Below are 27,351 nucleotides of genomic sequence, written 5' to 3'. Positions count from 1 at the left end.
AAACTTACTGATCATACCTCCTACATTCATATCTAAATCATTAATGTACACTACAAACAGCAAAGGACCCAGCACCGATCCCTGTGGTACACCACTGGACACAGGCTTCCAGTCACAAAAACAACCTTCGACCATCAACCTCTGCCTCCTGCCACTAAGCCAATTTTGGATCCAATGTGCTAAATTGCCCTGGATCCCATGGGCTCTTACCTTCTTGACCAGTCTCCCATGTGGGACATTGTCAAAAGCCTTACTGAAGTCCATGTAGACTACATCAACTGCACTACCCTCATCCACACACCTAGTCACCCCCTCGAAAAATTCATTCAAATTGGTTAGACATGATCTCCCCCTAACAAAGCCATGCTGACTATCCTTGAATAATCCTTGCCTCTCCAAGTGGAGACTAATTCAGTCCCTCAGAATTTTTTCCAATAATTTCCCTACCACTGATGTTCGGCTCACTGGCCTGTAATTCCCTGGTTTATCCCTACTACCCTTCTTGAATAACGGTACTACGTTAGCTATTCTCCAGTCATCTGGCACCTCCCCTGTGGCCAGAGAGGTTCTGAAAATTTGTGTCAGAGCCCCTGCAATCTCCTCCCTTGCCTCACATAGCAGCCTCGGATACATTTCGTCTGGGCCTGGGGATTTATCCACTTTTAAGCCTGCTAAAACCGCTAGTGTTGAATCCATGTGTTAATGGAGACACGGAATGCAGGAGTTGATTTAACAAGTGTTTACTGAACAAAGTCTGGAGGTGAACTAACAACACAAGACGCTACACAGGCTTATATACCCGAGTGGTCACTACTGGTACTACAGTATACAAGGGCTTCAAAAACATAGTTCCTCTTAAAGGTACATACACTACAATTCCTCCCCTTTTAGATAAATAGTACATAACATTTTAAGTAATCATTAAATAACATTTTTACAAGAACAGTAATCTACACATTTGCTGAAGTTAATCAATTACAAATTCAGTCTCTCTGGAGGCTTCCTGACTCGGTCCGGATAACGCCTCGGTGGTGCAATAGGTTTCGGTGGTGTAGTAGGTTCTTTTGGCAAGGTCGATTTGGCTTGAATGCCAGTGTCGGGTTCATCTGGTTCCAGTATCACCAGATCGGAGGTAGATACTGTGGGTATCTCTGCTTCATCACTAGGCGTATAGAGTTGTGGTGTAGGTTGTCCCTTTTCGGATGACTCTATGATCTGGTCAGCATGGCGCCTTATTATGCTTTCTCCAATGTCCACGGTATACATCAGCGGTCCTAGTCATGTGCAAATAGTTCCAGGCTGCCATTTCTCGGTACGGTAGTCCCGGGCCAAAACTTGTTGACCTATCTGGAAGGTTCTAGTTGGCCTTTCATTCATGCTTTGAAATTGCCGGTTCTCTACGTCCCTTCTGATGTTTGGCTTGATGAAATCCAGCCGGCATCTTAGTCTTCTAATGAAAAACATCATGGCGGGGGTTTGGTTTGTAACCACATGTGTTGCATTCCTGTACGCAAACAAGAAGTTATCTACTTTATGTTGTAGATTTATGTCTTCATTACCCATGGCCTTTATGGCCTTCTTGAAGGTCTGGACAAACCTTTCAGCTAATCCATTGGTGGCGGGATGGTATGGGGTGGACGTGTAGTGCTTAACCCCATTGTTTTTTAAGAACTTCCTGAATTCTTCGGATACAAATTGCGGTCCATTATCAGAACAGATCTGTTCAGGCAGCCCATTCCTGGTGAATATGGTCCTTAATACTGTGATGGTTTTTTCCGAGGTGGTGGAGGACATCTTTCTTACCTCCGGCCACTTGGAGTGTGCATCCACCGCGATTAAGAACATTGAGTCCATAAATGGACCAGCAAAGTCGATATGTACCCTTTGCCATGGAGATGAGGGCCACTCCCATGGATGTAGAGGGGCTTGTGGTGGGGCGTTTTGGATCTTCTGGCATCCTAGACAGCTCTTGGTCATTTCTTCGATGTCTCCATCGATACCTGGCCACCACACAAACGCTCTGGCTAAGTTCTTCATTTTCACTCCACCCAGATGCCCCTCGTGAAGCTCCTTTAGCACTTTATCCTGGAGTTTGGGTGGAATCACCACTCTGGATCCACACATCAAGGTTCCTCGGCACACTGACAGCTGTTCTCTTCTTTGCGAGAATGCTGGCAACAGTGGTTCGCCATGTGCTGGCCATCCCTTCACCGTTAAATCGTAGACTTGTGAGAGAGTCGGGTCATTTCTCGTTTCCTTTTCAATGGTAGAATTTGTCACTGGTAGACATTCCACTATGGTCGAGTGGAACATCTCCACTGGGTCCACTGTAGGCGCCTCTTCTACCGTTGGCAACGGTAGGCGTGATAACCCGTCAGCATTCCCATGCTGTTTTGTTCCTTTGTATTCTATGTCATATTGGTGTGCCCCTAGGAAAAGGGACCACCTCTGTAGCCTTTGCGCTGTCATAATGGGAACGCCCTTTTTAGGGTTGAATATGGAGACGAGGTGTTGATGGTCAGTCAACAAGGTAAATTTTTGTCCGTGTAGGTAATGGTTGAATTTCTTCACCCCCCCACACCAGGCTGAGTGCCTCCCTGTCAATCTGGGCATAGTTACGCTCAGCTGAGTTCAATGAGCGTGACGCAAAAGCTATCGGCCGCTCCAAGCCATCAGGGAATCTATGTGATAATACCGCTCCCACGCCGTAAGGGGATGCATTGCATGCCAGTCTGATTGACAGTGATGGGTTGTAATGAGCCAACACTTCCTTGGACGTGATCAAGCCTTTGCATTTATGGAAGGCACGTTTAGTCTTCGCTCCATTTCCAAATTACTCCAGTTTGTAGCAGTGCGTTAAGAGGGTGCAGAACCGTTGACAAGTTCGGTATAAATTTATGATAGTAATTTATTCATCCCAGGAACGACTTTAATTGTGAGACATTTTCAGGCGCGGGGGCTTTTACGACCGCTTCAATTTTTTCAGGTGACTTATGCAACCCTTCTTCGTTAATGACACGGCCACAATATGATATTTGTTTCTGGAAAAATTCGCACTTGGGGCGATTTGCTCGTAGGCCCCGTTCTCTCAGCTTCGTTAGCACCTGCGCCAAATTGGCAAGGTGCTCGTTGTCGTTTTCTCCTGTTACAAGGATGTCGTCTAGGTAGCATTGAGTCCCCGGAATCCCTTGCAGGACTTGCTCCATAGCTCTTTGCCAGATAGCTGGAGCTGATGCTACTCCGAAAACCAGTCGATTGTACTGGTACAGGCCTTTGTGTGTGTTTATTGTGAGATACTTTTCAGAGGCCTCCTCAACCTCCATCTGTAGATATGCCTGTGCCAAGTCAATTTTAGTGAAACATTTCCCTCCGGATAGTGAGGCGAAAATATCTTCTATCCTCGGAAGAGGATACTGTACCGTGTGAAGGATCGGTTTTACAGTCACCTTGAAGTCCCCACAGATGCAAATTTTTCTCTGTTCTTCAGATTTATCATTATTCAACGTTTTCTTCATGACCGGGACGATGGGTGTTGCCCACTCGCTCCAATCTACCTTGGATAACACGCCTGCTTTTTCCAAATTCTCCAGCTCTGCCTCAACTGCTGGACGAATTGCGTATGGCACCGGCCTCGCCTTAAAAAACTTGGGAATTGCTGCATCTTCCACTTTTATTGAGGCGGTGGCACCTTTCAGGGTTCCTAGTTCCTGTTGAAACACTTCTTTGGCGTTAGCCAAGACTTCTTTTAATCGTCCAGGGATGACGTCATCATCATTTTTTTTCTTACTGGTCACCGTCAGTGCCTGAATGGAGTGCCAGTCTAAACATAACTTTCTGATCCATTCACGTCCCAACAACGGTGGACCACCATCTTGCAGAACGTATAAATACAACTTCTGTATTTCCTTGCCGTTGTGTACAACAGGCACCCTTATTTTCCCTCTGGGGGATACTTTCTGCCCCGTATATGTCTTCAAGATAATGGATGTGTCTTTCAAAGGTATATGCGGAAATAGCCGCTCGTAATCCCGTCGACTTATGACGGTCAGAGCTGATCCTGTATCTAGCTCCATTTTAACTGGGGACCCCGCTATCGTGAGGGTAACCCAAATGGTCTGGTAATCTTCTTTGGCAATTACATTATGTAATTTGAGACAGCTTAGTCTCTTGTTTCCGGAGTCGCTATCGCTCTTCTGGTCTTCAGAGCTACTGTCCGTCATCATTTGTACCTTTCTGTACTTTTCCTTATTGACCTTTTTACTGTCAGCGGATTTTTTTCCAGATCTGCATACACGTGCAATGTGTCCCATCTTTCCGCATTGCCTGCATGCTTTGTCCTTGAACCAGCAGTCTCTCTGGTCATGGGTGGATCTGCCGCAGCGATAACATCTCTCGAAACCCTGTGTCATTTCATGGGTGCCAAAGTCCTGTGGCTTTTGCTGTATCTCTGCAGCTCCTTTTGCTGCTGCTTCGTATGATACAGCTACACTGAAAGCCTTGTCCAGTGTCAAATCTTTCTCAGAAAGTAGCCTTTTCTGTGTTCCTTCGCTTAGGAGACCGCAGATGAATTTGTCTCGTAGAGAATCTGCCAGTCCTGCCCCGAATTGGCAGTGCTTTGACAGCTTTTGTAATTCGGTGAGGTAATCAGCGTTACTTTCATTCTTGTGCTGATTCCTCCTGAAGAATTTGAACCGTTCCGCTATCAGCAGCGGTGTTGGGTTTAAGTGCTCCTGTAGGGTATCAACAATCTCCTTAAAATTCTTGTCCATCGGTTTGGCTGGAGTGATCAAGTTTCGTAACAGCCCGTATGTCCTCGCGCCCATCAGATTGAGAAGTACCAATGCCTTTTTATCATCCGCTACTTCATTCGCCTTGCAATATACCTCCACTCTTTCCACATATGTGGTCCAATCCTCTATATCACTATCGAAAGCAGTAATATTGCCAGTCTTAGGCATCCTGAAAATCAAAAATGGCGCCTCCCGCACTTTTCCTTCTTCCCTGCCGAGTCAAGATGGCACCTCCCGCGCTTTCCCGCTGCTGCCGCTGCTGTCAACACTGTTCTCCGCGGTTCCCGTTGCGACCTACAGCTTTTCGCGGTATTTCTATTTTTTTTTTTTTTTAATTATTTGCACATATATTTTAAACAGTTTCCCCGTCACTTGGAGAATCGTTCCCGTCGGACCCTCTGGGACTTTCCCCTCCCTCTGCTCGGTCCGAACGCCGACCTGCTTTGCAGCGCCGGCCGTCTCCTGAGTGCTCCACCCTCTGACTGTTTGCTTCTGCTTTCTGACTCGCTGGCCGGCCCCGCTGCAGAGCCACCTGATCGAGCCCCAGCCCACCACCCAGGAAGGATCAGTGCACTACCTGCCACCAGCCCGTTTAGCTGGTGAAACCACAGTTTTTTGTTTTTTTTTCTTCTACCTTCGTCTGAGGAATCGATCTCCTTGAGGTGCTGCCGAATTGCGGGTAAGTTCGTTTCTAACTCGTCGCCACTGTTGAATCCGTGTGTTAATGGAGACACGGAATGCAGGAGTTGATTTAACAAGTGTTTACTGAACAAAGTCTGGAGGTAAACTAACTACACAAGACGCTACACAGGCTTATATACCCGAGTGGTCACTACCGGTACTACAGTACACAGGGGCCTCAAAAATACATAGTTCCTCTTAAAGGTACATACAGTACAGCTAGTACCTCCTCCCTCTCAATATTAATTTGTTCAAGTACTGTATATCACAATCCCCCTGCCTGATTTCTATGCCTACATCGTCCTTCTCCATAGTGAACAGAGATGTAAAATATTCATTTAAAACCTCACATACATCTTTCAGCTCTACACACAGATTGCCACTTAGGTCCCTAATGGGCCCTACTCTTTCCCTGGTTATCCTCTTGCCCTTAATATACTTATAAAACACCTTGGGATTTTCCTTTATTTTGCCCGCCAGTGTTTTTTCATGCCCCCTCTTCGCTCTCCTAATTTCTTTTTTAAGTACCCCCCTGCACTTTCCATCCTCCTCTCGGGCTTCCACTGTTTTTAGTCCTTTGTATCTGCCAAAAGCCTCCCTTTTTTTCCTAATCCATTCTTGTATATCCCTTGACATCCAGGGTTCCCTAGTTTGTTGGTCCCACCCTTGACGTTTATGAGAACATGTTGGCGTTGTACTCACTCTATTTCCTTTCTGAAAGACTCCCACTGCTCTGATGTGGATTTTCCTACAAGTAGCTGATTCCAGTCCACTTTGGCCAGATCCTGCCTTATCAAATTAAAATCGGCCTTCCCCCAATTTAGAACCTTTATTTCCAGCCCATCTTTGTCCTTTTCCATGACTACCTTAAATCTCACCGAATTATGGTCAGTTTCACCAAAATGCTCTCCTACTGACGCTTCTACCACTTGACCGGTTATATTCCCTAGAATTAGGTGCAGTACCGCCCCCTCTCTTGTAGGACTTTCTACATGCAGGCTCAAAAAGCTCTCCTGGATGCACTTTAAGAATTCCGCACCCTCTAAGCCTTTCACACTCTGACTATCCCAGTTAATATTGGGGAAGTTGAAATCCCCTACTATTATTACCCTATTATTTCTACACTTCACAGAATCACAGAAACCCCACAGTGCAGATAGAGGCCATTTCGGCCCATCGAGCCTGCACCAACACATTGCCTACATATCTATTCCTCTATCTCCCCCTGACTGTTTGGGGGCCTATAGTACACTCCCAGCAAAGTGCTTGCCCCCTTTTTGTTTAAGTTCTACCCATATGGCCTCAGTAGAGGAACCTGCTAAGATATCATCCCTCCTTACAGCAGTAATTGACTCCTTGATTAATATTGCGACACCCACCTCCTCTTTTACACCCCCCTCTGTCTCGCCTGAAGATTCTATACCCTGGAATATTGAGCTGCCAGTCCTGCCCCTCCCTCAACCATGTCTCTGTGATAGCAACAATACCATACTCCCATGTGTTCATCAACACCTTCAATTCATCTGCCTTACTCGCAAGACTCCTTGCATTAAAATAAATGCCATCCAGCCTTGCCATACTCCCTTGTGCTGTTACATATTTGCTCTGCCTTCCAGGCTGACTTGTTTTTTCCTCTATATTTGGCTATGCATCACCCCCTACTATAGCTCCACTCTGTATTCCATCCACCTGCCAAGTTAGTTTAAACCCGCCCCAACAGTAATAGCAAACCTCCCCGCAAGGATGTTTGCTCCATTCTGGTTCAGGTGCAACCTGTCCGACTTGTACAGGTCCCACCTTCCCCAGAAGCAGACCCAGTGATCCAGGAAACTAAAGCCCTCCCTCCTGCACCAACTCTTTAGCCATGCATTCATGTGCTCTATCCTTCTATTCCTATATTCACTAGCACGTGGCACCGGGAGTAATCCAGAGATTACAACCTTTGAGGTCCTGCTTTTTAATCTGCTACCTAGCTCCCTAAATTCTTGTTGCAGGACCTCATTCCTCTTTCAACCCATGTCGTTGGTACCAATGTGAACCACGACCTCTGACTGTTCGCCCTCCCCCTTCAGAATGCCCTGCAGCCATTCAGTGACATCCTTGACCCTGGCACCAGGGAGACAACATACCATCCTGGAGTCACATCTGCGGCCACAGAAACGTTTATCTGTTCCCCTTACGATAGAATCCCCTATCACTATTCCCACTCTTTTTCCTCCCCTCCTGTGCAGCTGAGCCACTTGTAGTGCCACGGACTTGGCTCTTGCTGCATTTCCCTGAGAAACCATCTCCCCCATCAGTATCCAAAACGGAAAATCTGTTGGAGAGGGAGATGGACCCAGGGGACTCCTGCACTACCTTCCTAGTTTTTTCACTTTGTCTGCGGTCACCCATTTCCTGTCTGCCTGTGCACTCTTTACCTGCGGTGTGACCACCTCGTTAAACATGCTATCCACGAAGACCTCAGCTTCGCGGATGCTCCACAGTGACACCAGCCGCAGCTCCAGCTCCAAAACGTGGATTTCGAGGAGCTGCAGCTGGAGACACTTCCTGCACATGTGTTCGCCCTGGACACCTAAAGTGTCCCTGACTTCCCACATAGCACAGGAGGAGCACTCCATGCTGCCGAGCTGCCCTGCCATGTCCTACCCTTAATTTACTCCCTTTACTTCCTTTAAATTAAAGAATATTAAATACACTCGGCACCTTACATCCCTTTAAACACTACTTACTCTAAACTAGAGACTTTAATTTTCTTTAATGACTGGACTGTAGAAATACTCACCACGTCCTACTTACCAATATGCTCCTTCCCTGGTTGTGACGTCACTTTAGCGGTTTCGCAGATGTTGTTGTTTGACTGCTCCCGCTCTCTGACTCTTTCCTTGGTGTAAAGTAAGAACCAATTCCTACAGGGTGAAAAGTTAGGAAAAACAAAGGTGAAGCAAGGGAGCTCCTCCTTTCACTCCTCACCTAACTCACCCAACTCGCAGCACTCTATTTAAACCACACTCAGTGCAAAATCACATTGCAAAGACTGTTTTTATAGGCCCTGAAACAAAGGAGCTTGCTGGGTTCTGCTACAGTGAACCAGTTTAATCTAGTTTCCCTAATTAACTGTCTTCAGCTGCTCTGAATTGTAGGCCTTGAATATCCATTTATAACCCTGCTTAAAGCAGCGAAATTTAGATTTTAAACAGTAATAGTAAATGTGAAACAAACAAAAGTTTGATTTCAGCAGTTAAGACTCCCTGACACACCCAACTCACAGCACTCTGTGTAAACAGCACTCAAGCTAACACTACTGATCTTCACACTCCTACTGATACTCACATTCCACTGATACTCACTCTCAACTGATACTCACACTCTACTGATACTCACACTCCTATTGATATCACACGCTACTGATACTCTCACTCCTACTGATACTCAGACTCTACTGATATCACACTCTACTGATACTTACACTCTACTGATACTCACACTCTACTGATGCTCACACTCTACTGATGCTCACACTCTACTGATACTCCCACTCCTACTGATACTCACACTCTACTGATACTCACACTCTACTGATACTCATACTCCTACTGATACTCACACTCCACTGATACTCACTCTACTGATATTCCCATTCCTACTGATACTCTCACTCCTACTGATACTCACACTCTACTGATGCTCACACTCTACTGATTCTCACACTCCTATTGATATGCACACTATACTGATACTCTCCCTCCTACTGATACTCACACTCCACTGATACTCACACTCTACTGATACTCACACTCCTACTGATACTCACACTCCTACTGATACTCCCACTCCTACTGATACTCACACTCCTACTGATACTCACACTCTACCGATACTCACACTCTACCGATACTCACACTCTACCGATACTCACACTCCTATTGATGCTCACACTCCTATTGATGCTCACACTCCTATTGATGCTCACACTCGACTGATACTCACACTCTACTGATACTCACACTCTACTGATACTCACACTCTACTGATACTCACACTCTACTGATACTCACAATCTACTGATACTCACACTGCTATTGACACTCACACTCCTATTGATACTCACACCCTACTGATATTCACACTCCTATTGACACTCGCACTCTACTGATACTCACGCTCTACTGATACTCACACTCTACTGATACTCACACTCCACTGATACTCACACTCCTACTGATATTCACACTCCTATTGATACTCACACTCTACTGATACTCACACCCTACTGATGAGCACACTCTTCTGATACTCACACTCCACTGATACTCACACTCTTACTGATATTCACACTCCTATTGATACTCACACTCTACTGATACTCACACCCTACTGATACTCACACTCCTATTGATACTCACACTCTACTGATACTCACACCCTACTGATACTCACCCTCCTACTCATACTTACACTCTACTGATACTCACACTCCACTGATACTCACACTCCTACTCATACTCACACTCTACTGATTCTTGCACTCAACTGATATTCAGACTCTACTGATACTCACACTCCTATTGATACACACACTCTACTGATACTCACACTCCTACTGATACTCACACTCTGATACTCATATTCCTATTCTTACTGATACTCACACTCTACTGATGCTCACACTCCTACTGATACTCACACTCCTACTGATACTCACACTCCTACTGATACTCACACTCCCACTGATACTCACACTCCTACTAATACTCACACTCTACTGATACTCACACTCCTACTGATACTCACACTCCTACTGATACTCACACTCCTACTGATACTCACACTCCCACTGATACTCACACTCCTACTGATACTCACACTCCTACTGATACTCACACTCCTACTGATACTCACACTCCTACTGATACTCATACTCTACTGATACTCACACTCCTACTGATACTCACACTCCTACTGATACTCACACTCCTACTGATACTCACACTCCTACTGATACTCACACTCTACTGATACTCACACCCTACTGATGAGCACACTCTTCTGATACTCACACTCCACTGATACTCACACTCTTACTGATATTCACACTCCTATTGATACTCACACTCTACTGATACTCACACCCTACTGATACTCACACTCCTATTGATACTCACACTCTACTGATACTCACACCCTACTGATACTCACCCTCCTACTCATACTTACACTCTACTGATACTCACACTCCACTGATACTCACACTCCTACTCATACTCACACTCTACTGATTCTTGCACTCAACTGATATTCAGACTCTACTGATACTCACACTCCTATTGATACACACACTCTACTGATACTCACACTCCTACTGATACTCACACTCTGATACTCATATTCCTATTCTTACTGATACTCACACTCTACTGATGCTCACACTCCTACTGATACTCACACTCCTACTGATACTCACACTCCTACTGATACTCACACTCCCACTGATACTCACACTCCTACTAATACTCACACTCTACTGATACTCACACTCCTACTGATACTCACACTCCTACTGATACTCACACTCCTACTGATACTCACACTCCCACTGATACTCACACTCCTACTGATACTCACACTCCTACTGATACTCACACTCCTACTGATACTCACACTCCTACTGATACTCATACTCTACTGATACTCACACTCCTACTGATACTCACACTCCTACTGATACTCACACTCCTACTGATACTCACACTCCTACTGATACTCACACTCCTACTGATACTCACAGTCCTACTGATACTCACACTCCTACTGATACTCACACTCCTACTGATATTCACACTCTACTGATACTCACACTCCTACTGATACTCACACTCCTACTGATACTCACACTCCTACTGATACAATCTACTGATACTCACACTCTACTGATACTCACACTCTACTGATACTCACACTCCTACTGATACTCACACTCCTACTGATACTCACACTCCTACTGATACTCACTCTCCTACTGATACTCACACTCCTACTGATACTCACACTCCTACTGATACTCACACTCCTACTGATATTCACACTCTACTGATACTCACACTCCTACTGATACTCACACTCCTACTGATACTCACACTCCTACTGATACACTCTACTGATACTCACACTCTACTGATACTCACACTCTATTGATACTCACACTCCTACTGATACTCACACTCCTACTGATACTCACACTCCTACTGATACTCACACTCCTACTGATACTCACACTCTACTGATACTCACACTCCTACTGATATTCACACTCTACTGATACTCACACTCCTACTGATACTCACACTCCTACTGATACTCACACTCCTACTGATACTCACACTCCTACTGATGTTCACACTCTACTGATACTCACACTCCTACTGATACTCACACTCCTACTGATACTCACACCCCTACTGATACTCACACTCTACTGATACACTCTACTGATACTCACACTCTACTGATACTCACACTCCTACTGATACTCACACTCCTACTGATATTCACGCTCTACTGATACTCACACTCTACTGATACTCACACCCCTACTGATACTCACACTCTACTGATACACTCTACTGATACTCACACTCTACTAATACTCACACTCCTACTGATACTCGCACTCCTACTGATACTCACACTCTACTGATACTCACACTCCTACTGATACTCACACCCTACTGACACTCACACTCCTACTGATACTCACACTCCTACTGATACTCACACTCCTACTGATACTCACACTCCTACTGATACTCACACTCCTCTGATACTCACACTCAACTGATACTCACACTCCTTCTGATACTCACACTCCTACTGATACTCACACTCCTATTCTTACTGACACTCTCACTAATATTCACAGTCTTGCTGATACTGAGCAGAAATTATATTTAAGTTTGATGTTGAATGTAATCTGCTGTCTTAATTAATTCTTCCAGTATATTAAGAACTTTATCAATGAGACTTGGCTCGCGCGACATGGAACACCGCTGCAGGAATATTCATTAATGCTCTTGTGGTCCTTCATTGTATCAGTGTACCCTATTGGAGGACTAGTAGGAGCACAGTTTGCTGCAGTTTTATCAACCAAGTATGGAAGGTAGGAACACAAGGAATCAACCTGTGCATCAAATCACGATACTGCAGGCTATGAATTTGTCCCATTTTATAACCTGCTTAAATTTAAACAGAGGAGCTAAGCCATAACAAGGAATGATATATATACTTACCAACTTAAGGGTAAAAACCGCAGCACAGAAGGCCAGTCAGCAAGAATTCAGAAAGAGAAATGTAGAAGAATTGGAGATCTAGGGATTAGAGGTGAAGGGATTAACAGACTGAAGGATTAAGGGATAGGCACACAGAGGGATTGGAGATGGAGAGATAGACATACTGAGGAATTGAAGGTGAAGGAATAGACACACTGAGAGATTGGTTATAGAAAGCTAGACACGCTGAGGGATTGGTTATAGAGAGCTAGACACAGTGAGGGATTGGTTATAGAGAGCTAGACACACTGAGGGATTGGTTATAGAGAGCTAGACACACTGAGAGATTGGTTATAGAGCGCTAGACACACTGAGAGATTGGTTATAGAGAGCTAGACACCCTGAGAGATTGGTTATAGAGAGCTAGACACGCTGAGAGATTGGTTATAGAGAGCTAGAAACACTGAGGGATTGGTTATAGAGAGCTAGACACACTGAGGGATTGGTTATAGAGAGCTAGACACACTGAGAGATTGGTTATAGAGAGCTAGACACACTGAGGGATTGGTTATAGAGAGCTAGACACACTGAGGGGTTGGCTATAGAGAGCTAAACACACAGAGATTGGTTATAGAGAGCTAGACACACTGAGGGATTGGTTATAGAGAGCTAGACACACTGAGGAATTGGTTATAGAGAGATAGACACACAGAGGGATTGGTTATAGAGAGCTAGACACACTGAGAGATTGGTTTTAGAGAGCTAGACACACAGGGATTGGTTATAGAGAGCTAGACACACTGAGGGATTGGTTATAGAGAGCTAGACACACTGAGGGATTGGTTATAGAGAGCTAGACACACTGAGAGATTGGTTATAGAGAGCTAGACACACTGAGGGATTGGTTATAGAGAGCTAGACACACTGAGGGATTGGTTATAGAGCGCTAGACACACTGAGGGATTGGTTATAGAGAGCTAGACACACTGAGGGATTGGTTATAGAGAGCTAGACACACTGAGGGATTGGTTATAGAGAGCTAGACACACTGAGGGATTGGTTATAGAGAGCTAGACACACAGGGATTGGTTATAGAGAGCTGGACACACTGAGGGATTGGTTATAGAGAGCTAGACACACTGAGGGATTGGTTATAGAGAGCTAGACACACTGGGAGATTGGTTATAGAGAGCTAGACACACTGAGGGATTGGTTATAGAGAGCTAGACACACTGAGGGATTGGTTATAGAGAGCTAGACACACTGAGAGATTGGTTATAGAGAGCTAGACACACAGGGATTGGTTATAGAGAGCTAGACACACTGAGAGATTGGTTATAGAGAGCTAGACACACTGAGAGATTGGTTATAGAGAGCTAGACACACTGAGAGATTGGTTATAGAGAGCTAGACACACTGAGGGATTGGTTATAGAGAGCTAGACACACTGAGGGATTGGTTATAGAGAGCTAGACACACAGAGATTGGTAATAGAGAGCTAGACACACTGAGGGATTGGTTATAGAGAGCTAGACACACAGGGATTGGTTATAGAGAGCTAGACACACTGAGGGATTGGTTATAGAGAGCTAGACACACTGAGGGATTGGTTATAGAGAGCTAGACACACAGAGATTGGTTATAGAGAGCTAGACACACTGAGGGATTGGTTATAGAGAGCTAGACACACTGAGGGATTGGTTATAGAGAGCTAGACACACTGAGAGATTGGTTATAGAGAGCTAGACACAAAGAGATTGGTTACAGAGAGCTGGACACACAGAGATTGGTTATAGAGAGCTAGACACACTGAGGGATTGGTTATAGAGAGCTAGACACACTGAGAGATTGGTTATAGAGAGCTAGACACACTGAGGGATTGGTTATAGAGAGCTAGACACACAGGGATTGGTTATAGAGAGCTAGACACACAGGGATTGGTTATAGAGAGCTAGGCACACTGAGAGATTGGTTATAGAGAGCTAGACACACAGGGATTGGTTATAGAGAGCTAGGCACACTGAGGGATTGGTTATAGAGAGCTAGACACACTGAGGGATTGGTTATAGAGAGCTAGGCACACTGAGAGATTGGTTATAGAGAGCTAGACACACTGAGGGATTGGTTATAGAGAGCTAGACACACTGAGGGATTGGTTATAGAGAGCTAGACACACTGAGGGATTGGTTATAGAGAGCTAGACACACTGAGAGATTGGTTATAGAGAGCTAGACACACTGAGGGATTGGTTATAGAGAGCTAGACACACTGAGGGATTGGTTATAGAGAGCTAGGCACACAGAGATTGGTTATAGAGAGCTAGACACACTGAGGGATTGGTTATAGAGAGCTAGACACACTGAGGGATTGGTTATAGAGCGCTAGACACACTGAGGAATAGGTTATAGAGAGCTAGACACACTGAGAGATTGGTTATAGAGAGCTAGACACACTGAGGATTGGTTATAGAGAGCTAGACACACTGAGGGATTGGTTATAGAGAGCTAGACACACTGAGGGATTGGTTATAGAGAGCTAGACACACTGAGGGATTGGTTATAGAGAGCTAGACACACTGAGGGATTGGTTATAGAGAGCTAGGACACACTGAGGGATTGGTTATAGAGAGCTAGACACACTGAGAGATTGGTTATAGAGAGCTAGACACACTGAGGGATTGGTTATAGAGAGCTAGGCACACAGAGATTGGTTATAGAGAGCTAGACACACTGAGGGATTGGTTATAGAGAGCTAGGCACACTGAGGATTGGTTATAGAGAGCTAGACACACTGAGGGATTGGTTATAGAGAGCTAGACACACTGAGAGATTGGTTATAGAGAGCTAGACACACTGAGGGATTGGTTATAGAGAGCTAGACACACTGAGGGATTGGTTATAGAGAGCTAGACACACTGAGGGATTGGTTATAGAGAGCTAGACACACTGAGGGATTGGTTATAGAGAGCTAGACACACTGAGGGATTGGTTATAGAGAGCTAGACACACTGAGGGATTGGTTATAGAGAGCTAGACACACTGAGGGATTGGTTATAGAGAGCTAGACACACTGAGGGATTGGTTATAGAGAGCTAGACACACTGAGGGATTGGTTATAGAGAGCTAGACACACTGAGGGATTGGTTATAGAGAGCTAGACACACTGAGGGATTGGTTATAGAGAGCTAGACACACTGAGGGATTGGTTATAGAGAGCTAGACACACTGAGGATTGGTTATAGAGAGCTAGACACACTGAGGGATTGGTTATAGAGAGCTAGACACACTGAGGGATTGGTTATAGAGAGCTAGACACACTGAGGGATTGGTTATAGAGAGCTAGACACACTGAGGGATTGGTTATAGAGAGCTAGACACACTGAGGATTGGTTATAGAGAGCTAGACACACTGAGGGATTGGTTATAGAGAGCTAGACACACTGAGGGATTGGTTATAGAGAGCTAGACACACAGAGATTGGTTATAGAGAGCTAGACACACTGAGGATTGGTTATAGAGAGCTAGACACACTGAGGGATTGGTTATAGAGAGCTAGACACACTGAGGGATTGGTTATAGAGAGCTAGACACACTGAGGGATTGGTTATAGAGAGCTAGACACACTGAGGGATTGGTTATAGAGAGCTAGACACACAGAGGATTGGTTATAGAGAGCTAGACACACTGAGGGATTGGTTATAGAGAGCTAGACACACTGAGGGATTGGTTATAGAGAGCTAGACACACTGAGGGATTGGTTATAGAGAGCTAGACACACTGAGGGATTGGTTATAGAGAGCTAGACACACTGAGGGATTGGTTATAGAGAGCTAGACACACTGAGGGATTGGTTATAGAGAGCTAGACACACTGAGGGATTGGTTATAGAGAGCTAGACACACTGAGGGATTGGTTATAGAGAGCTAGACACACTGAGGGATTGGTTATAGAGAGCTAGACACACTGAGGGATTGGTTATAGAGAGCTAGACACACTGAGGGATTGGTTATAGAGAGCTAGACACACTGAGGATTGGTTATAGAGAGCTAGACACACTGAGGGATTGGTTATAGAGAGCTAGACACACTGAGGGATTGGTTATAGAGAGCTAGACACACTGAGAGATTGGTTATAGAGAGCTAGACACACTGAGGGATTGGTTATAGAGAGCTAGACACACTGAGGATTGGTTATAGAGAGCTAGACACACTGAGGGATTGGTTATAGAGAGCTAGACACACTGAGGGATTGGTTATAGAGAGCTAGACACACTGAGGGATTGGTTATAGAGAGCTAGACACACTGAGGGATTGGTTATAGAGAGCTAGACACACTGAGGGATTGGTTATAGAGAGCTAGACACACTGAGGGATTGGTTATAGAGAGCTAGACACTCAGGGATTGGTTATAGAGAGCTAGACACACTGAGGGATTGGTTATAGAGAGCTAGACACACTGAGGGATTGGTTATAGAGAGCTAGACACACTGAGGGATTGGTTATAGAGAGCTAGACACACTGAGGGATTGGTTATAGAGAGCTAGACACACTGAGGGATTGGTTATAGAGAGCTAGACACACTGAGGGATTGGTTATAGAGAGCTAGACACACTGAGGGATTGGTTATAGAGAGCTAGACACACTGAGGGATTGGTTATAGAGAGCTAGACACACTGAGGGATTGGTTATAGAGAGCTAGACACACTGAGAGATTGGTTATAGAGAGCTAGACACAAAGAGGATTGGTTACAGAGAGCTGGACACACAGAGATTGGTTATAGAGAGCTAGACACACTGAGGGATTGGTTATAGAGAGCTAGACACACTGAGGGATAGGTTATAGAGAGCTAGACACACTGAGGGATTGGTTATAGAGAGCTAGACACACAGGGATTGGTTATAGAGAGCTAGACACACAGGGATTGGTTATAGAGAGCTAGACACACTGAGAGATTGGTTATAGAGAGCTAGGCACACAGAGATTGGTTATAGAGAGCTAGACACACTGAGGGATTGGTTATAGAGAGCTAGACACACTGAGGGATTGGTTATAGAGAGCTAGACACACTGAGGGATTGGTTATAGAGAGCTAGACACACTGAGGGATTGGTTATAGAGAGCTAGGCACACAGAGATTGGTTATAGAGAGCTAGACACACTGAGGGATTGGTTATAGAGAGCTAGACACACTGAGGGATTAGTTATAGAGAGCGAGACACACAGAGATTGGTTATAGAGAGCTAGACACACTGAGAGATTGGTTATAGAGAGCTAGACACACTGAGGGATTGGTTATAGAGAGCTAGACACACTGAGGGATTGGTTATAGAGAGCTAGACACACTGAGGGATTGGTTATAGAGAGCTAGACACACGGAGGGATTGGTTATAGAGAGCTAGACACACTGAGGGATTGGTTATAGAGAGCTAGACACACTGAGGGATTGGTTATAGAGAGCTAGACACACAGAGGGATTGGTTATAGAGAGCTAGACACACTGAGGGATTGGTTATAGAGAGCTAGACACACTGAGGGATTGGTTATAGAGAGCTAGACACACTGAGGGATTGGTTATAAAGAGCTAGACACACTGAGGGATTGGTTATAGAGAGCTAGACACACTGAGAGATTGGTTATAGAGAGCTAGACACACTGAGGGATTGGTTATAGAAAGCTAGACACACTGAGGGATTGGTTATAGAGAGCTAGACACACGGAGGGATTGGTTATAGAGAGCTAGACACACAGGGATTGGTTATAGAGAGCTAGACACACTGAGGGATTGGTTATAGAGAGCTAGACACACTGAGGGATTGGTTATAGAGAGCTAGACACACTGAGGGATAGGTTATAGAGAGCTAGACACACTGAGAGATTGGTTATAGAGAGCTAGACACACTGAGGGATTGGTTATAGAGAGCTAGACACACTGAGGGATTGGTTATAGAGAGCTAGACACACTGAGGGATTGGTTATAGAGAGCTAGACACACAGGGATTGGTTATAGAGAGCTAGACACACTGAGGGATTGGTTATAGAGAGCTAGACACACTGAGGGATTGGTTATAGAGGGCTAGACACACTGAGAGATTGGTTATAGAGAGCTAGACACACTGAGGGATTGGTTATAGAGAGCTAGGCACACAGAGATTGGTTATAGAGAGCTAGACACACTGAGGGATTGGTTATAGAGAGCTAGACACGCAGAGATTGGTTATAGAGAGCTAGACACACTGAGGGATTGGTTATAGAGAGCTAGACACACTGAGAGATTGGTTATAGAGAGCTAGACACACTGAGGGATTGGTTATAGAGAGCTAGACACACTGAGGGATTGGTTATAGAGAGCTAGACACACTGAGGGATAGGTTATAGAGAGCTAGACACACTGAGGGATTGGTTATAGAGAGCTAGGCACACAGAGGGATTGGTTATAGAGAGCTAGACACACTGAGATTGGTTATAGAGAGCTAGACACACTGAGGGATTGGTTATAGAGAGCTAGACACACTGAGGGATTGGTTATAGAGAGCTAGACACACTGAGGGATTGGTTATAGAGAGCTAGACACACTGAGGGATTGGTTATAGAGAGCTAGGCACACAGAGGGATTGGTTATAGAGAGCTAGACACACTGAGGGATTGGTTATAGAGAGCTAGACACACTGAGGGATTGGTTATAGAGAGCTAGGCACACAGAGATTGGTTATAGAGAGCTAGACACACTGAGGGATTGGTTATAGAGAGCTAGACACACTGAGGGATTGGTTATAGAGAGCTAGACACACTGAGGGATTGGTTATAGAGAGCTAGACACACTGAGGGATTGGTTATAGAGAGCTAGGCACACAGAGATTGGTTATAGAGAGCTAGACACACTGAGGGATTGGTTATAGAGAGCTAGACACACTGAGGGATTAGTTATAGAGAGCGAGACACACAGAGGATTGGTTATAGAGAGCTAGACACACTGAGAGATTGGTTATAGAGAGCTAGACACACTGAGGGATTGGTTATAGAGAGCTAGACACACTGAGGGATTGGTTATAGAGAGCTAGACACACTGAGGGATTGGTTATAGAGAGCTAGACACACGGAGGGATTGGTTATAGAGAGCTAGACACACTGAGGGATTGGTTATAGAGAGCTAGACACACTGAGGGATTGGTTATAGAGAGCTAGACACACTGAGGGATTGGTTATAGAGAGCTAGACACACTGAGGGATTGGTTATAGAGAGCTAGACACACTGAGGGATTGGTTATAGAGAGCTAGACACACTGAGGGATTGGTTATAGAGAGCTAGACACACTGAGGGATTGGTTATAGAGAGCTAGACACACTGAGGGATTGGTTATAGAGAGCTAGACACACTGAGAGATTGGTTATAGAGAGCTAGACACACTGAGGGATTGGTTATAGAGAGCTAGACACACTGAGGGATTGGTTATAGAGAGCTAGACACACTGAGGGATTGGTTATAGAGAGCTAGACACACTGAGGGATTGGTTATAGAGAGCTAGACACACTGAGGGATTGGTTATAGAGAGCTAGACACTCAGGGATTGGTTATAGAGAGCTAGACACACTGAGGGATTGGTTATAGAGAGCTAGACACACTGAGGGATTGGTTATAGAGAGCTAGACACACTGAGGGATTGGTTATAGAGAGCTAGACACACTGAGGGATTGGTTATAGAGAGCTAGACACACTGGGAGATTGGTTATAGAGAGCTAGACACACTGAGGGATTGGTTATAGAGAGCTAGACACACTGAGGGATTGGTTATAGAGAGCTAGACACACTGAGAGATTGGTTATAGAGAGCTAGACACACAGGGATTGGTTATAGAGAGCTAGGCACACAGAGGGATTGGTTATAGAGAGCTAGACACACTGAGGGATTGGTTATAGAGAGCTAGACACACTGAGGGATTGGTTATAGAGAGCTAGGCACACAGAGATTGGTTATAGAGAGCTAGACACACTGAGGGATTGGTTATAGAGAGCTAGACACACTGAGGGATTGGTTATAGAGAGCTAGACACACTGAGGGATTGGTTATAGAGAGCTAGACACACTGAGGGATTGGTTATAGAGAGCTAGGCACACAGAGATTGGTTATAGAGAGCTAGACACACTGAGGGATTGGTTATAGAGAGCTAGACACACTGAGGGATTAGTTATAGAGAGCGAGACACACAGAGATTGGTTATAGAGAGCTAGACACACTGAGAGATTGGTATAGAGAGCTAGACACACTGAGGGATTGGTTATAGAGAGCTAGACACACTGAGGGATTGGTTATAGAGAGCTAGACACACTGAGGGATTGGTTATAGAGAGCTAGACACACTGAGGGATTGGTTATAGAGAGCTAGACACACAGAGGGATTGGTTATAGAGAGCTAGACACACTGAGGGATTGGTTATAGAGAGCTAGACACACAGAGGGATTGGTTATAGAGAGCTAGACACACTGAGGGATTGGTTATAGAGAGCTAGACACACTGAGGGATTGGTTATAGAGAGCTAGACACACTGAGGGATTGGTTATAAGAGCTAGACACACTGAGGGATTGGTTATAGAGAGCTAGACACACTGAGAGATTGGTTATAGAGAGCTAGACACACTGAGGGATTGGTTATAGAAGCTAGACACACTGAGGGATTGGTTATAGAGAGCTAGACACACGGAGGGATTGGTTATAGAGAGCTAGACACACAGGGATTGGTTATAGAGAGCTAGACACACTGAGGGATTGGTTATAGAGAGCTAGACACACTGAGGGATTGGTTATAGAGAGCTAGACACACTGAGGGATTGGTTATAGAGAGCTAGACACACTGAGAGATTGGTTATAGAGAGCTAGACACACTGAGGGATTGGTTATAGAGAGCTAGACACACTGAGGGATTGGTTATAGAGAGCTAGACACACTGAGGGATTGGTTATAGAGAGCTAGACACTCAGAGGATTGGTTATAGAGAGCTAGACACACTGAGGGATTGGTTATAGAGAGCTAGACACACTGAGGGATTGGTTATAGAGAGCTAGACACACTGAGGGATTGGTTATAGAGAGCTAGACACACTGAGGGATTGGTTATAGAGAGCTAGACACTCAGGGATTGGTTATAGAGAGCTAGACACACTGAGGGATTGGTTATAGAGAGCTAGACACACTGAGGGATTGGTTATAGAGAGCTAGACACACTGAGGGATTGGTTATAGAGAGCTAGACACACTGAGGGATTGGTTATAGAGAGCTAGACACACTGAGGGATTGGTTATAGAGAGCTAGACACACTGAGGGATTGGTTATAGAGAGCTAGACACACTGAGGGATTGGTTATAGAGAGCTAGACACACTGAGAGATTGGTTATAGAGAGCTAGACACACAGGGATTGGTTATAGAGAGCTAGACACACTGAGAGATTGGTTATAGAGAGCTAGACACAAGAGATTGGTTACAGAGAGCTGGACACACAGAGATTGGTTATAGAGAGCTAGACACACTGAGGGATTGGTTATAGAGAGCTAGACACACTGAGAGATTGGTTATAGAGAGCTAGACACACTGAGGGATTGGTTATAGAGAGCTAGGCACACAGAGATTGGTTATAGAGAGCTAGACACACTGAGGGATTGGTTATAGAGAGCTAGACACACTGAGGGATTGGTTATAGAGAGCTAGACACACTGAGGGATTGGTTATAGAGAGCTAGACACACTGAGGGATTGGTTATAGAGAGCTAGGCACACAGAGGATTGGTTATAGAGAGCTAGACACACTGAGGGATTGGTTATAGAGAGCTAGACACACTGAGGGATTGGTTATAGAGAGCGAGACACACAGAGATTGGTTATAGAGAGCTAGACACACTGAGAGATTGGTTATAGAGAGCTAGACACACTGAGGGATTGGTTATAGAGAGCTAGACACACTGAGGGATTGGTTATAGAGAGCTAGACACACTGAGGGATTGGTTATAGAGAGCTAGACACACGGAGGGATTGGTTATAGAGAGCTAGACACACTGAGGGATTGGTTATAGAGAGCTAGACACACTGAGGGATTGGTTATAGAGAGCTAGACACACAGAGGGATTGGTTATAGAGAGCTAGACACACTGAGGGATTGGTTATAGAGAGCTAGACACACTGAGGGATTGGTTATAGAGAGCTAGACACACTGAGGGATTGGTTATAGAGAGCTAGACACACTGAGGGATTGGTTATAGAGAGCTAGACACACTGAGAGATTGGTTATAGAGAGCTAGACACACTGAGGGATTGGTTATAGAGAGCTAGACACACTGAGGGATTGGTTATAGAGAGCTAGACACACGGAGGGATTGGTTATAGAGAGCTAGACACACAGGGATTGGTTATAGAGAGCTAGACACACTGAGGGATTGGTTATAGAGAGCTAGACACACTGAGGGATTGGTTATAGAGAGCTAGACACACTGAGGATAGGTTATAGAGAGCTAGACACACTGAGAGATTGGTTATAGAGAGCTAGACACACTGAGGGATTGGTTATAGAGAGCTAGACACACTGAGGGATTGGTTATAGAGAGCTAGACACACTGAGGGATTGGTTATAGAGAGCTAGACACTCAGGGATTGGTTATAGAGAGCTAGACACACTGAGGGATTGGTTATAGAGAGCTAGACACACTGAGGGATTGGTTATAGAGAGCTAGACACACTGAGAGATTGGTTATAGAGAGCTAGACACACTGAGGGATTGGTTATAGAGAGCTAGGCACACAGAGATTGGTTATAGAGAGCTAGACACACTGAGGGATTGGTTATAGAGAGCTAGGACACGCAGAGATTGGTTATAGAGAGCTAGACACACTGAGGGATTGGTTATAGAGAGCTAGACACACTGAGAGATTGGTTATAGAGAGCTAGACACACTGAGGGATTGGTTATAGAGAGCTAGACACACTGAGGGATTGGTTATAGAGAGCTAGACACACTGAGGGATAGGTTATAGAGAGCTAGACACACTGAGGGATTGGTTATAGAGAGCTAGGCACACAGAGGGATTGGTTATAGAGAGCTAGACACACTGAGGATTGGTTATAGAGAGCTAGACACACTGAGGGATTGGTTATAGAGAGCTAGACACACTGAGGGATTGGTTATAGAGAGCTAGACACACTGAGGGATTGGTTATAGAGAGCTAGACACACTGAGGGATTGGTTATAGAGAGCTAGGCACACAGAGGGATTGGTTATAGAGAGCTAGACACACTGAGGGATTGGTTATAGAGAGCTAGACACACTGAGGGATTGGTTATAGAGAGCTAGGCACACAGAGGATTGGTTATAGAGAGCTAGACACACTGAGGGATTGGTTATAGAGAGCTAGACACACTGAGGGATTGGTTATAGAGAGCTAGACACACTGAGGGATTGGTTATAGAGAGCTAGACACACTGAGGGATTGGTTATAGAGAGCTAGACACACAGAGATTGGTTATAGAGAGCTAGACACACTGAGGGATTGGTTATAGAGAGCTAGACACACTGAGGGATTGTTATAGAGAGCTAGACACACAGAGATTGGTTATAGAGAGCTAGACACACTGAGAGATTGGTTATAGAGAGCTAGACACACTGAGGGATTGGTTATAGAGAGCTAGACACACTGAGGGATTGGTTATAGAGAGCTAGACACACTGAGGGATTGGTTATAGAGAGCTAGACACACGGAGGGATTGGTTATAGAGAGCTAGACACACTGAGGGATTGGTTATAGAGAGCTAGACACACTGAGGGATTGGTTATAGAGAGCTAGACACACTGAGGGATTGGTTATAGAGAGCTAGACACACTGAGGGATTGGTTATAGAGAGCTAGACACACTGAGGGATTGGTTATAGAGAGCTAGACACACTGAGGGATTGGTTATAGAGAGCTAGACACACTGAGGGATTGGTTATAGAGAGCTAGACACACTGAGGATTGGTTATAGAGAGCTAGACACACTGAGGGATTGGTTATAGAGAGCTAGACACACTGAGGGATTGGTTATAGAGAGCTAGACACACTGAGGGATTGGTTATAGAGAGCTAGACACACTGAGGGATTGGTTATAGAGAGCTAGACACACTGAGGGATTGGTTATAGAGAGCTAGACACACTGAGGGATTGGTTATAGAGAGCTAGGCACACTGAGAGATTGGTTATAGAGAGCTAGACACACTGAGGGATTGGTTATAGAGAGCTAGACACACTGAGGGATTGGTTATAGAGAGCTAGACACACTGAGGGATTGGTTATAGAGAGCTAGACACACTGAGGATTGGTTATAGAGAGCTAGACACACTGAGGATTGGTTATAGAGAGCTAGACACACTGAGGGATTGGTTATAGAGAGCTAGACACACTGAGGGATTGGTTATAGAGAGCTAGACACACTGAGGATTGGTTATAGAGAGCTAGACACACTGAGAGATTGGTTATAGAGAGCTAGACACACTGAGGGATTGGTTATAGAGAGCTAGACACACTGAGGGATTGGTTATAGAGAGCTAGACACACTGAGGGATTGGTTATAGAGAGCTAGACACACTGAGGGATTGGTTATAGAGAGCTAGACACACTGAGGGATTGGTTATAGAGAGCTAGACACACTGAGGGATTGGTTATAGAGAGCTAGACACACTGAGGGATTGGTTATAGAGAGCTAGACACACTGAGGGATTGGTTATAGAGAGCTAGACACACTGAGGGATTGGTTATAGAGAGCTAGGCACACAGAGGGATTGGTTATAGAGAGCTAGACACACTGAGGGATTGGTTATAGAGAGCTAGACACACTGAGGGATTGGTTATAGAGAGCTAGACACACTGAGGGATTGGTTATAGAGAGCTAGGCACACTGAGGATTGGTTATAGAGAGCTAGACACACTGAGGGATTGGTTATAGAGAGCTAGACACACTGAGGGATTGGTTATAGAGAGCTAGACACACTGAGGGATTGGTTATAGAGAGCTAGACACACTGAGAGATTGGTTATAGAGAGCTAGACACACTGAGGGATTGTTTATAGAGAGCTAGACACACTGAGGGATTGGTTATAGAGAGCTAGACACACTGAGGGATTGGTTATAGAGAGCTAGACACACTGAGGGATTGGTTATAGAGAGCTAGACACACTGAGGGATTGGTTATAGAGAGCTAGACACACTGAGGGATTGGTTATAGAGAGCTAGACACACTGAGAGATTGGTTATAGAGAGCTAGACACACTGAGGGATTGGTTATAGAGAGCTAGGCACACAGAGGATTGGTTATAGAGAGCTAGACACACTGAGGGATTGGTTATAGAGAGCTAGGCACACTGAGATTGGTTATAGAGAGCTAGACACACTGAGGGATTGGTTATAGAGAGCTAGACACACTGAGAGATTGGTTATAGAGAGCTAGACACACTGAGGGATTGGTTATAGAGAGCTAGACACACTGAGGGATTGGTTATAGAGAGCTAGACACACTGAGGGATTGGTTATAGAGAGCTAGACACACTGAGGGATTGGTTATAGAGAGCTAGACACACAGAGGGATTGGTTATAGAGAGCTAGACACACTGAGGATTGGTTATAGAGAGCTAGACACACTGAGGGATTGGTTATAGAGAGCTAGACACACTGAGGGATTGGTTATAGAGAGCTAGACACACTGAGGGATTGGTTATAGAGAGCTAGACACACTGAGGGATTGGTTATAGAGAGCTAGGCACACAGAGGGATTGGTTATAGAGAGCTAGACACACTGAGGGATTGGTTATAGAGAGCTAGACACACTGAGGGATTGGTTATAGAGAGCTAGACACACAGAGATTGGTTATAGAGAGCTAGACACACTGAGGGATTGGTTATAGAGAGCTAGACACACTGAGGGATTGGTTATAGAGAGCTAGACACACTGAGGGATTGGTTATAGAGAGCTAGACACACTGAGGGATTGGTTATAGAGAGCTAGACACACAGAGATTGGTTATAGAGAGCTAGACACACTGAGGGATTGGTTATAGAGAGCTAGACACACTGAGGGATTGGTTATAGAGAGCTAGACACACTGAGGGATTGGTTATAGAGAGCTAGACACACTGAGGATTGGTTATAGAGAGCTAGACACACTGAGGGATTGGTTATAGAGAGCTAGACACACTGAGGGATTGGTTATAGAGAGCTAGACACACTGAGGGATTGGTTATAGAGAGCTAGACACACTGAGGGATTGGTTATAGAGAGCTAGACACACTGAGGGATTGGTTATAGAGAGCTAGACACACTGAGGGATTGGTTATAGAGAGCTAGACACACTGAGGGATTGGTTATAGAGAGCTAGACACACTGAGGGATTGGTTATAGAGAGCTAGACACACTGAGGGATTGGTTATAGAGAGCTAGACACACTGAGGGATTGGTTATAGAGAGCTAGACACACTGAGGGATTGGTTATAGAGAGCTAGACACACGGAGGGATTGGTTATAGAGAGCTAGACACACTGAGGGATTGGTTATAGAGAGCTAGACACACTGAGGATTGGTTATAGAGAGCTAGACACACTGAGGGATTGGTTATAGA

General features: G+C 44.9%; 1 protein-coding gene across 4 annotated transcripts in view; it reads left to right on the top strand.

The window, feature by feature from the left end:
- LOC147104521 (solute carrier family 2, facilitated glucose transporter member 11-like) overlaps positions 1-27,351 on the top strand; it is a 164,110-nt gene that overhangs the window by 87,781 nt on the left and 48,978 nt on the right. For all 4 annotated transcript variants that reach the window (XR_015072355.1, XM_085961885.1, XM_085961884.1 and 1 more), the window contains exon 3: positions 12,467-12,627. Coding sequence is in view for 3 of the 4 variants with exons in the window: in XM_085961885.1 (XP_085818011.1) it covers positions 12,467-12,627 (161 nt within the window). In the remaining variant the exon portion in view is untranslated. The remainder of the gene's footprint in view (positions 1-12,466; positions 12,628-27,351) is intronic.

Source organism: Somniosus microcephalus, chromosome 19 (genome assembly GCF_052327205.1).
Source record: "Somniosus microcephalus isolate GS21.2 chromosome 19, FLI_Smic_1.0, whole genome shotgun sequence".
NCBI lineage: Eukaryota > Metazoa > Chordata > Chondrichthyes > Squaliformes > Somniosidae > Somniosus > Somniosus microcephalus.
The sequence above is the reverse complement of the archived record's forward strand: the minus strand, read 5'-3'. Positions and strand labels throughout refer to the sequence as shown.